Source organism: Stegodyphus dumicola, chromosome X1, assembly GCF_044657685.1.
Source record: "Stegodyphus dumicola isolate Sdum_Otavi_A_Nest chromosome X1, ASM4465768v1".
In the NCBI taxonomy this organism is placed as follows: Eukaryota; Metazoa; Arthropoda; class Arachnida; order Araneae; family Eresidae; genus Stegodyphus; species Stegodyphus dumicola.
In genome coordinates this window covers 173,356,794-173,370,104 of record NC_140780.1, presented here as the reverse complement: position 1 = coordinate 173,370,104, position 13,311 = coordinate 173,356,794, and the positions used below count along the sequence as shown (strand labels likewise).

The window sequence follows — 13,311 nt, the reverse complement described above, 5'->3', positions numbered from 1 at the left end:
GATTTTGGATCATCTACAATTTTGTGTTGCTGTATCATTAAGCTTTTTCATAATTTCCTTATTATTGTTCTGTCTTAAAATTTTGTGTTGCTGTATCATTAAACTTTTTCATAATTTCCTTATTACTGTTCTGTTTTACACTTTGGTGCCTCATATCTGCTCAAGAAAATTCGTTCATTTAACACTTCAGAAAGAAGCTTTTACTTTTTACTTTTTTTATATATTTTTATGTGTAACTTGATATATATATATATATATGTATGTACTCATGTTTTGATGTTACAGTTCCAGTCTGACATAATTTTCCTGTCTGACTCCTCAAGAAGTCGGACTGGAACATAAAAATATGCAAATCAGTAATGTATTATAAAATTTTAATGTGATTGGTGTATCTACTTTAAATAAATTTAAAAAATTTCAAAATAGAAATTGATTGTCTTTAATTTTGATTTATCATTTTAAAGTGTAATAGGTTTCTATTTACAGTTTTAGCAACTTCCTAGGATGGTTTAATGTACTTCTAACTAAATTATTGAGATTTTGATGACATGTTCATAAATTATCAAAAATTTAAACTCAATACATATTTAACTTGAAATAAAGAGTTGGTAAACAATAAATTATTCTGCAAAAGCAATAAACCATTGTGAAAAAAAAAAAGACATGCAGCTTTGAAATTCATTAAGTGCATAATGCAGAAATCTACTACTTTCATACTGATAGCATTTGTAATGTCTGTGAGGTTTTGGGCATTATATTATCAACTGAGATAACATACCCCATCATAAAGCTGCACAAATTATATATGTATGACACTCTACAGCATGGTAATCTAGTGAGAAATGCACTTTAATGTGATTTTGTGCTGATGTTTGTTGATGATTTTAGTTTTGTGCTATTCAGTTATTGAATTTGGATAGTCCAGCTGTAAAACTGGAGAAGCATTAGAAAGTACCACAAAATCTTTTCCAAAAGAGACTTTCCCTTTAATCTGCCATACATCTGGATTTTGATACCCTAGCATACTGTTACGGATTCGGTATTTAAATAGCTAATGATAGTAGAATTATAAATAAACTTGTTTTATCCTCGTATAGTGCAGTGCGTGACGAATAGTAAAAGATTATTAAAAGGTTGACAGGTAGAAGTACATCCTGATGACCGAGAAAAGATGGCATTTACTATGGAACAAGGACTTTGGCAGTTCAAGGTAATGCCATATGGACTCTGCAATGCGCTGGCTACATTCGAGCGCCTAATGGAGCCTGTTTTGAAAGGTCTTTCCTACGAGGCCTGTCTGATGTACCTGGATGATATCATCATCATCGGAAAGACTTTTGAAGAACATCTAGAAAATCTTAGAAAGGTGCTTCAAAAACTGAACAAAGCCAATCTAAAGTTGAGTCCCACAAATGCAAATTATTCAGACAGGAAGTGACTTACTTGGGACATGTCATCTCTGCAGAAGGTGTGTGCATGTATCCTGGAAAGGTGTCAGATGTTAAATCCTGGAAACGTCCTAAAAATGTTCATCAGCTAAGAAGCTTCCTAGGACTTTGCACATACTATAGGAGATTTGTGAAGGACTTTTCTTCCATTGCAAGACCCCTTCACAAGCTGACAGAGAGTTCTTGTGGGCAAAAGAATGCGATGATGCATTTAACAACCTAAAGGAAGCTTTAACATCTGCTTCAATCCTGGCATATCCTCAGCGCGAAAAACCATTTATTGTCGACACAGACGCAAGCAATGAAAGTTTCGGTGCTGTTTTGTCCCAAGAAATAGATGCCCAAGAACGTGTAGTGGCTTACTGGAGCAAGTACCTGTCTAAACCGGAGAGGAATTACTGTGTCACCCGGAAAGAGTTGCTCGCCATAGTCAAAGCCATGGAACATTTCCATCATTGTCTATACGGCAGAAAATTCCTGCTCTGCACAGATCATGCATCATTGGCCTGGCTTTCAAATTTCAAGAATCCTGAGAGTCAACTGCAGGAATATAACATCACTATACCTCATCGGAAGGGATAATCATACAGAAACGCCGACACCCTGTCTAGAAGACCTTACACAGAAAGCTACTGATATTGTTCCAGGGTCGAAGTGAAATATGAGCTGCTCAGTCCGGTCGCATGACAAATTACGACATCAACATTGGCTCATCGAGACCCGTGGAGTGGTGATGAAGTCAGGAAAGACCAGCAGGAAGACCGTGACATTAAACCCATAATTGATTTAATGAAGTCATCAAACAGAAAACCTACCTATCAGGACATTTCTATCTATAGTCCTACAACAAAACAATACTGGGCACTCTGGGATTCACTTCACATTCGAAAAGGCGTCTTTTATCATCAACATCCCCAGTCAGATGACATGGTAGAGAGGTTCAATCGAACCATCCTTAATAACCTCTCATACCAGAAATCCAAATCGGATGATGGGAAGACTTTCCGATGGCAACTGATACTTCCAAGAACCCAGATTCCTGATGTCCTTAAAGAACTACATAACAGCCCTACAGGAGCTCACTTTGGAATAATGAAGACCTTGCAGAGAGTTCGTGAGCGCTTTTACTGGAAAAATGCAAAGGATGACGTGCAAAAGTAGTGCCAATCTTGTGATGCCTGTGCAAGCCGGAAAGGACCAAGGAAACGCAGCCGAGGCAAGCTGCCACGGTAGGTGCACCTTTTGAACGTATCACCTTTGACATCTTGGGACCTCTGCCGTGAACTGCTGATGGCAACAAATACATGTTCGTTGTCATTAATTACTTCACCAAGTAGCCTGAAGCATATCCTATTCCTGATCAAGAGGCTGTCACAGTAGCTGAGGTGATGATACAGCATTGGATTTCTAGGTTCGGAGTGCTTCTTCAGTTACATTCCGATCAGGGAAGAAATTTTACCTCAGCAGTAATCAAAGAAATATGCAAACTACTCGACATTGACAAACCCAAATGACACCAGTACATCTCCAGTCAGATGACATGGTAGAGAGGTTCAATTGAACCATCCTTAATAACCTCTCATTAGTGGTTTCCAGAAACCAACAGGACTGGAACAAGAAATTACCGTTTTTACTGGCTTACTGCAGTGCTGTCCATGGGACTACCAGCTATTCCCCATCACAGATGCTCTTTGGTCGTGACCTTCATCTGCCTTGTGATCTCCTGTTTGATCACCCTCCAGATGCTCCTTCATCACCTGAAGAATATATTCAAGATCTCCAGGCCCGGTTTGAAGTGATGCGCAACTTTGCACAAGAGCGAGTCAACTTGGCGACAGAGAGAATGAAGACCGATACGACACAAGAGCTACTGAACATCAATTCCATGAAGGAGACAAGGTGTGGTTATGGAATCTGACTCAACGGAAAGGACTTTGTCCGAAATTGCAGTCAGCTTGGGATGGACCGTACACAGTCCTAAACAAGCTGAATGATATCGTGGTTTGGATCCGTAACTCATCAAACTCTAAACCTAAAGTCGTTCATTATGACAGGTTAGCTCATTACTATGGCCATAGTACATACTGTATATAATTGTAAATAGTATAAGACCATGGTTCTTTTTGTTTCTAAATGTGTATTTCATTTGATTTGTATTTAGTATTTGATTTGTTTAAGTTAGTTATTGCATTTATTGTTTATGTTGTTTGTTATTGTAATGCAGTGTTTATTACTGCATTTATGCCTTAGTTGTAAGTTTGTCTTCCTGTCCAGGGATTGTACTGCCCGGAATGTACAGTCCTTGGGAAGGGGGCAGTGCTACGGGTTTGGTATTTAAATAGCTAATGTTAGTAGAATTATAAATAAAATTGTTTTATTCCCCGTGCAGTGCAATGCGTGACGAATATTAAAAGAAAGCTAAGCCGGAAAATTAAAAATACAAGAGCATGTGCATTTAACATTAAATAAATAAATATTTCTTTTGGCTTTCGAGAAATTGATAAAACAATCTTGTGTGTGATTAAAAAAGCTTATAAAAAGGAGGAAAACATCTCAATTCAGTTAGTTAGTTATTTTAAGAGTTTATTTAGAAAGCTGCTCTTGTTGGCTATAGTGAATTGGCAGGTTAGCTTCCCCTAGCTGTTTTGAATTAAGTTCTGTTGAACGTTTGAGTAGTTAAAAGTTAACTGCTGTGAGATATTGTGATATTGTATGAATATCTGAGAAAATTTACACATTTTGTTTTATTTGTTGTGATAATAATAAATTTTGTTCATTTTTCATCAGACTTGTGCATTCAATTCATAATGAACCCGTACGCACACAACAATACATATGCCAAGAAACTCTGCAGGAAACAACAGTAAAAGAGCTTGATTGAGACATTTATTCCAGTTTCAACTGGCAAAGTAGACAGGCCACTGACAAAAGCTTTTAACTTACAGCATGTTTAAATGTAGTAAGCATATGAGCCTGGAATTTACTTTGTTTTAATTACATTTTAAGTACGTGTACACTTTGATTCATCATTATGTTAATATTTTCCCTGACAAAACTTTTGTAAAATCTAGTTTGTAATAGATCATTTAAATTTTGATGCAATTTGTCTATTTGAAATTTCATATCTTAATGCAACTTTTTATGCTTACCATATTGGTGCATGCTCATGTGGTGTGTCGGCTGGAGAAGTAATTATGAAATTTATGTGTAGTTGTTATGTAGAATTGCATAGCATTATAAATATCAATTCATTTTAGGTATGCTTATATTGATCAAGATGATGATATAAGAGAACATAAACCTGTAGCTCCAAAAACTGTAAGTTTTTTCCTTGTATTCATGTCTGTGTGTCTTTTTTTTTTTTTTTTTTTTTTTTCAGAAAAAATCTTAAGTTTATTTCGCATAAAAAAATTTTCGTTAAAAAATATTATTTTCACATTCTAATTGACGCAAAGATATTTATAAAACTGAGGGTAATAAATTTTGAGCAAAAGTAGCAGTCACTTAAGCTATATGAAATCTTTGGATTTTTAACTCTGTGAGTGATATAAATTTCATAATAAGATGTTTGCTGCAGAAAAGGGTAATTAACATAAACTATTGGTCATCAAGTATAGAAATTGAAGTCCTGATTATAATACATTATTAAGTTTAATGTTTGTTATGTTGCGCAGTTTAAGTGACTATCAGAAGTCAAGTTCTTTCTGTATAAAAGCAAGTATTAAACATGAATAAAATAAGAAAAATTTCACATTTAAAAAATAATTTTCTCTTGACTGCAGTTAACTCTAAAAACAGTCAGACATTTTTGTACAATTATTTTAATGCTTTCTCAAAGTTGTGTAAAATTTCAAATTCCAATAGTGGTTTCTAAACATTGTGAAAGAAACTCAGTGATTTGTTCTCTATTCCATAGAGATTAAGTTGTTGGTGCCCAGTTTGTGCACTTGTAAACTCATTTGTAAAGTTATTGGCAATACTAAGAGGTACCGAGTCTAAAATCTTAACAACATACTATATACATGGCAAAACATAGTTTTTGAGACAATTATAAATTAAGCATATACTTAGTGTAGAGCCATAAGTGTGTTAAAGAGGATTCTTAGATCAAAAAGAAAAACTGTCAAGACAAAGTTGCTTGCTGACCTTAGTATGCATCTGTGCATTTGTAGAATAACCTTGTAGGGTTTATATTTATTTTAACTAACATTTATTTTAAGTTTAAACTATCTTTCCTGTCAAGCCTTACTTTCCCCTGTAACTGCCAATGCCAGAGTATGTAAATTTTAGTAGAACGCGCAAGGATTCAAATTATCAGCGGAAGTATTCTGAGTTAAATAGAAAGGAAACGAGTTCAAATGTGTGCTTTCTTGCTTCACGAGTGTGGAGGTGGCTAGTTAGAAATTGAAGAACCACGCGTTTCGGCTTGTGTGCTTGCCTCGGCAGTTTGTTAATCTCTCAACGTAATATTCAGAGCTTGCTGAATTATCAGCGGTACTTTAGAACGCAGTGAGATTAGTTACGTTTAGAGAGCCTCATAGTTAGTCTCTTGTTATTATCTCCTTTTAGTTTCATATTTTTATTTTACCGCCGGGTCGGCGTAGTTTGTGAGCGTCAAGAGCACGCACGCATTTGTAATTTCTAAAGTTGAATAAAAAGGGACTTAAACCCTTCTCAAGACTCTGTCTAATTTCCAGTTTCAGCAGTCACCACTTTGTTGCGTGCAGGATGGAGGCGCGCAACTTTACATTGGCGCCCGAACACTTGTCGAACTGAAATGGCCGAAAATTGGATGGAACTTACTGGACAACAACAAGAAATGGCAAGCCAATTGGAAGGATTTGGATACCTGGTCCAGACGTTGAGAGCATCAATCGAGCCAAACGTCAATTTCGACGGAAAAAATTCGGTGGCGATATTTCTAGAAAGCCTCGACAATCACTTTCAGCTCTACCCTGTGCCTGAAAGACAAAAAGTTGCCATCGCCACATCTGCACTAAGAGGACAGGCCGCGCTATGGTGGAAGAATATAGGCAAATTTTTATTAGGGGAATTTGGAGGTCAGACATATACATTTGAAAATTTCAGAAAATCTTTATTAAAGGCCTTCCCCATAGTGAAAGATCGAGCAAGGCTAAAAGCCGAACTATATAGTTTCTATCAATGGGATATAGAAGAATTAACGGACTTTATTCTGCGAAAAATTAAACTGACGGATATGCTGTATGGGAAGAAACCCGTCGCGGAGATTATTGAAATAATCTTACCAAGATTGTTACCTGCTGTTCAAGACTACTTCGAAATTCGAAACCCAAGCACATTGCAAGGAGCTCTTCGAATTGGCGGTCAAGTTTCAAAATCGCAGAATAGCGGAAAAAGCTAGAGGGGCATCGTATTCTCAAAGTATCCGAAGACAATCTTCAAATGAGCAGACCAGAAATGCAAATCGCTCTTATGGGGGAAAGAGCTATCAAGCTAACTCATCGAACCTCGAAGGTCAAGGCCCAAAAAGGAAATTTGAAAACAAACATCCGCGTACCCAGAAGGCAGAAGTTGAAAGGAAAGATTTAAACGAGTAGAGGGGCCTGTGAAAGGGAGGGTCCAGACCCCGGAAGTTTTAAAAAAACCCTCAAAAAGACACTTAAATACGGTCATCGTAAAGAACTCACATCTACCAATTATACAAGTCCTGGTTGGCGATGTACCAGTAGAAGCCCTCATCGATACAGGAGCAGAAGGTAATTTTATGAGTGATACATTTTTCAAGAAGAATTTTTATAGGTTACGATTATTTAAAAACAAAAACACAGAAATTATAGCGGCGCAAGGAAAAACCTGCCAATGCATCGGGAAATTATCATTAAACATACAGGTAAAAGATGAAAGCCTCAAAGTATTAATTTTTGTAGTGAAGAATTTGCAAAATCCACTTATTTTAGGTATGGAGTTTTTAAGGGCCGCGAGGGCCAAATTGAATTTTCAGGACAGTTCTATTGTGCTGGAGATAGACCAGAGGGTGGTGGAACCAGTGGAACAAACGCAAGTGGACCTTAGCCATTTGAATGACCATGAAAGTCAAGCCATCCAGCAAGTGGTGAGTACTTTTTCAAACTTGTTTTCAGAAAGGCCTGGTAGCTGTCAAATTGTTACGCATCAGATACAGTTAACTGCCGACAAACCTTGTAGGACTAATCCTTATCACTATGATAAACAGAAAGACCTAATTATAGAAGAACATATTCAGGAAATGTTAAAGAACAAAATAATAACACCCGTAAATAGTGAGTACGCGAGTCCAGTCGTACTATGTAGGAAAAAGAACGAGTTTCCTCCTTCGGATAAAAGGGCTTGGAGGTTTGCTATCGATTACAGAAAACTGAATAGTATTACTAAATTCCCAGTTTACCCTTTGCCGGTTATAGAGGAAATTATTAGAAAGATTAAATCTACAAGATACATGACTACTTTGGACTTAACGTTTGGCTACTATCAAATAGCTATGGACCCGAAGACATACATAAAACCGCGTTTATAACAAAATCGGGCACTTATGCATTTTTACGCATGCCCTTTGGGTTGTGTGGGGCCCCATCAACATTCCAGAGAGCTATGGACATTGTTCTAAGGCCTGTCCTAGGAAAATTGACTTTAATCTATCTAGATGATATAATTATAACGAGTAGTACGTTGGAACAACATATTAAAGATCTAGAAGATGTTTTTAAATTATTAAAAGAGGCCGGTCTTACAATTAACGCCTCAAAATGCAAGTTCGCAACTAAAGAACTTAAATATCTGGGTTATAAAATTTCGCAAAAGGGTATAGAAACTCAAGATTCAAAAATAAAAGCAATCAAGAATTTCCCACCTCCCAACACCGCCAAGAAACTTTCTTCTTTCCTTGGGTTATGTTTTTATTATCGAGCATTTATAAAAGATTTCGCTAATATTGTTGAACCCCTGTTAGTAATTAAAAGAAAGAAAAGTAAATTCATGTCGACAGTGGAAGCAAATACCGCATTTGAAAGATTAAAAGAAGCGCTCATCAATGCCCCTGTTTTGAAATTCCTGGAGGGGGACGAAAACCTGAAAATTGCAGCAGATGCGTCGGACTATGCTGTGGGTGCGGTTCTTATGCAAAATAGCCATACTTTGGCATTTTTTAGTAAAACGTTGAATCATACACAAAGGAATTATACAGCTACAGAGAGAGAAACATTAGCCGTATTAATGGCTGTACACAAATTTCGAGTTTATTTCGGCAAAGTGCTAGTAGCAGTCTTTTCGGATCATGCAGCTGTTGGTAGACTTTACTCGGGGAAAAACCTAATGCCCAGGTTAATAAGATGGACTTAGCATACGCCATATCAAAATGGTTTCGTATAGACCACAGGCAAACATTGCAGAAAGAGTTAATGAAAACGTAAAAATAATTCGCAGTTACGTTAGCACACATCACAAGCGCTGGGATGGCTACATAAATGAGTTAGCTTATGCTTTAAGAACGGCAAATCACGATACTACGGGAAAAACCCCAGCAGAATTATTTTTAGGCCGAAAGTTAATTACGCCTTTAGATAAATTATTCTTTGTGCAACAAAGAGAGCAAGAATTTAAACAGAAAGACGTGCAAACGCTTATTGACCAGGCGATTAAAAGCCCGGATATGGCAAGAAATAGGCAAAAAGTATATTATGATAGAAAACGCCGTGAAGCAGATTTTAAAGTTGGGGATAAAGTGCTGAAGCGGAAATTTTCTTTATCAAGTGCCCTAGACAATTTTACTGCAAAGTTAGCTCCAAAATTTAAAAGCCCCTATGTAATTCAGGAAATCAAAGGAGTCGTATTATACCTTAAGAACGAGAGAGGGGAAATTTGTAAAGCAAGTCCCGACCAGGTGAAAAAATACTATAATCATCAAAATGATTTTGAAATCCTTAAAAGTTTCTTGCAGGACTCAAGCGTACAAGAAGTAGAAGGTCCAGAAGTAACGTCACCCGTTCCACCACCCAAGAAGCAGAGAACTGAAGGGAAACCTATCCCTTCTACAACCCATGCGACGGTACCGAAAAGAAGAAACAAAAACTTTCAGATTCCAGCATTTAAGAAAAACAAGAAAGCAAAGCCGCCGCGTAAAGAAACCTTGGTAAAGAGGAAAACACCACTTACAACGTATTGCAGTAGAAATTATACATCAAGGAGAACGCTCCCAGCGCCAGAGAGTCAGGTGCAAACAAGGCCGCCGTTCCCGAAAATAAAAAGACAGCAGGAGGAACGAAAAGACCAACACCAACAGAAGAAATTCAAACATGACTCCAGACCGGAGGATGCCAAGACCAGCCGTCCAGGGGAAAAACGAAAAAGACAGCAACCCGACGACTACTACTCCAAGAGGCCAGCATGCAGAGGACGGAAAAGAAAAATTAACGTGGATGGCACTCGGAGGTCATTAAGGAGAAGACTGACGTCCATGAAACCTATAATGTGGGAGCAGTTCTGCCAGAAAAGAATGACGGAGTTCCAATCATGTTGATATCCAAAACATTTTTTATGTAAATGTACCAGTAACTGAATACTAAAAAGCTTTGTAACTTTTCATGCTGACATTATGCTTGGCGATGATTTCAAACTTAAGCCAACTGTATTGCAAAGTATTAAATGTGTTGACGGGGAAATATTTAACAGAAATTGCTAAAAATATTTTTTGTAAATGATATTCATAGGCCATTTAGTGCTGTTTGAATTAAAAATAACTAATTTGTTGTTCCCAAAAGCATTAGGGGTATTTTACTTTTATGCTGCGTAGTAGATGGTTGATCTACCATCTACTATTATAATATTGCTTAACCCCTTCGAGCCAGGTAGCGAAAACGCGCGCTTATCGCGGAGGCCAGCAGTGTCTTTCGTGAGCGTCTCTCCAGGGGGGGGGCTTTTTTGCTACTAAGCCTAAATCCATGAAATTTCTGAAGTATCAACGCATTGTTTAATAATGCTCTATAGAGTATTTAAACAGCTTATGCTTTATAGATATTCTTATATATATATATACTTTAATTACCTTATTTCTTGTTTAAATGCATATTTTACACATTTTATTTTAATTACTCACCATTTTATGTCTTTTAACATTATACATCTGAAAACTAAATATATTACTTAAAATTCTCTTTTCGTATGAAAAATTTGAAAACAGGGATCTACACACAGTCCTATGTTACATTCCTTGAACTCGTAATAACTCATTTGCCATTTTGGAGGATTTTTCCGGGAATGTGAACAAACGAAGCATCGTCGTCTCATTTTCTTATCAGTCTCTTCTGAACAAAGTTTTGGAAAATGTCTTTCAGTTAATCTTTCAGAATCAATATCAGAATATCAGAATTGCAGAATCAATATCTGAAATATTTTGCATCATTTCTGCTATTTCATGCTCTGTTAAACATTTTCGACGCTTCGACATTGCAATGGTAAAAACAGAAAGAATTCACGTCTAACAAGATATAATTATTTTCTAAAAACTGAACTGTAAACCGAAATACTCAACGCTTTAGCGCATATAAAACTTCTACTTACAATAAACAACTACTACGTGCGAATAAAGTGCGATTTAAAGAGACGTCATAAATCAGGCTATTCGGAAACATTTAGTTTTCCATTTGTTTATATAATCAAAAACATGTGTATGTGAGTCATGCTTCTCTCATTTCGAGTAGAAGGTCTAATGTACATGTATCTGAAACCATATGGACATACAGTGCCATCTTGTGGCAAAAATTATAGTTTGAAAAACGTTCCAGGACACTGGCACAAATACGTGACAGTAGGTAGTAAATAGGAAAATGCTCTGTCATGCCTGCGTGTCGGCCGGTAGGTAAGTGTGTTCGTTGCTGGCATGTAGACGTGACAGTCGGCGCGAAGGGGTTAATTATACAGCCATCATCTGCAATGTGTTATGTGTATGTTTGACATTAATAACCTATTCTTATAACTAGAAATTGTGTACAACTAAAAACGGGCCAAAATGCTCTGCAGGGGCAAAAGTACTGCATTAAGTATATGAGGGAATGTATTTCATTTGGGACTTCGATAAGCCTTAAGGATATACAGTAAATAAATGTAAACATAATAAATAACACAACTAATGCATTTTATGCTTAATGCTCTTAGCAGTCAATAGGAGCAAGACAAATTTTAGCTGAACAAATGTCTTTAGTCACCAATCTCTTGATACATCATCAGTGCTGTAGAGCAAATGCTCGCTAAACTTTATGATGATAGCCGTGAATTTAAAGGTTTTTGAATATCACAAACAAAAGGCAAAATTTTCAAATAGATGGGAATTTGTGGAGAATGAATAATAAGTGAAGATGATTTATCAGAAGTATTCCTTTGTGATGAAAGTGCACCAATAATTAGTCAACCAATGGATGGCAAAGTCCGAAGTATATTTCCAAATCCTGAAAATTATGCTACCAATAGTGAAGAAAGTGACATAGAGGTTGTCCAGAATGAAAGAATATTGATTGACAATTTAGCGAGAATTCTGAGCATGGTAAGTACAGGACTTGAACTTTGTAACTGTATGCGAAATTATATCTATCTGGAAAATTACAGAAATTATCAGCAGAAAAAAATGAAGCAACTTAACAACTTACATTGAAAGAAATGTTTAATAAGGGAAACAAATAAACACTGAGCTTGTTTTTTTTTTTTTTTTTTTTGTTTGTTTGTTTTTGTTTTGTTTTGTTTTTTTGTAAATTTTGATTCTCTTAAGTTCATAAGTTCTTTGTTATTTCTTGAACAACTATTTCAGATATTTAATATTATAATTTCTACATATCATCTTAATAGATTTTTAACTGGTAATCTAAAATCTGAGAAATTCCAAAATCCACAATAATCAAAGTCCCAATGAGCCTGGATCTCGGACTTTGTACTATATGTGAAAAGGTGATCTATCTTACTGAAAAGTTATATAAAGAAGTGTCGATAAAGAAATTGTGTGAGTAATATTTTAAGATGGTCTTTAACTGATAAGTCTTCAAGAAACAAAAGGAGAAATTTTTTAAATTTTTCCCTGAAAATGGAATATAAGGATTTTCAAAGTGTAGGGAAAATGCCAAGAATACAAATTTTTACAGATCACTTTATAAAATGGTTTAAGTATTTGCATAATGAAGGTGTGAGTATATCTAAGGAAATGATTCTTGAATAGACAAGAGCTTCTTATAGGAAATTAAAGTTTATCACTGTTAATGTGTATTATTTTCTCTTTCTGTTATAAACTTTGTTCTACTTTTGATCGCAGACCAAAGTTAGCAAGCTTTGTGGTCCAATCTGGCAGGTCTGAGGGTTAAGCATACATTTTTAGTCAGTCAAGGGTTGATTTGTATAAAGCCTAGTTGGTTTGGTTGCATAAACTTTGTAAAACACACAAGGGCTATCTAGCTAAGAGGAGGGATGCCTTTGTCAAGGGCTTTTTTAAGGAAAACTGTTTCATATTCATGTTACATATGGCTAAAACCACAAAAAATGAGTATGCAGCCAGCCTGTTTGTCTGAGTTTTAACCCATGTTGAACTCCCAGTATTCAGCAGTCTTAACCACTCGGGTACTGGTGGGGCTGTGAAGTCTGAGTATTGAGTATATATGTACTGACAAACAGAAGGTTCCATTAGTGGTTGATTCCTGTATTTTGCCATTTTCTGTAGTTCACATAACAGTGTCCCAAAGTTAAGTTTAAAGTTTTCAAATTTAAAAGGTACTGTCTCATTATAATATTGGATGTTGAGGCCTATGTTTTGAATCAGGTATCTGGTAAACGGTAGATGAAAAGGAAAACATGATGACCACCGAAGTGTAAG

At 36.2% G+C, this 13,311-nt stretch overlaps 1 protein-coding gene across 1 annotated transcript in view; it reads left to right on the top strand.

The window, feature by feature from the left end:
- Nucleotides 1-13,311, top strand: part of LOC118184156 (CUE domain-containing protein 2-B) — an 80,800-nt gene that overhangs the window by 39,288 nt on the left and 28,201 nt on the right. The window contains exon 7 of the mRNA XM_035353804.2: nucleotides 4,706-4,766. Within this exon, the coding sequence (XP_035209695.1) occupies nucleotides 4,706-4,766 (61 nt within the window). The remainder of the gene's footprint in view (nucleotides 1-4,705; nucleotides 4,767-13,311) is intronic.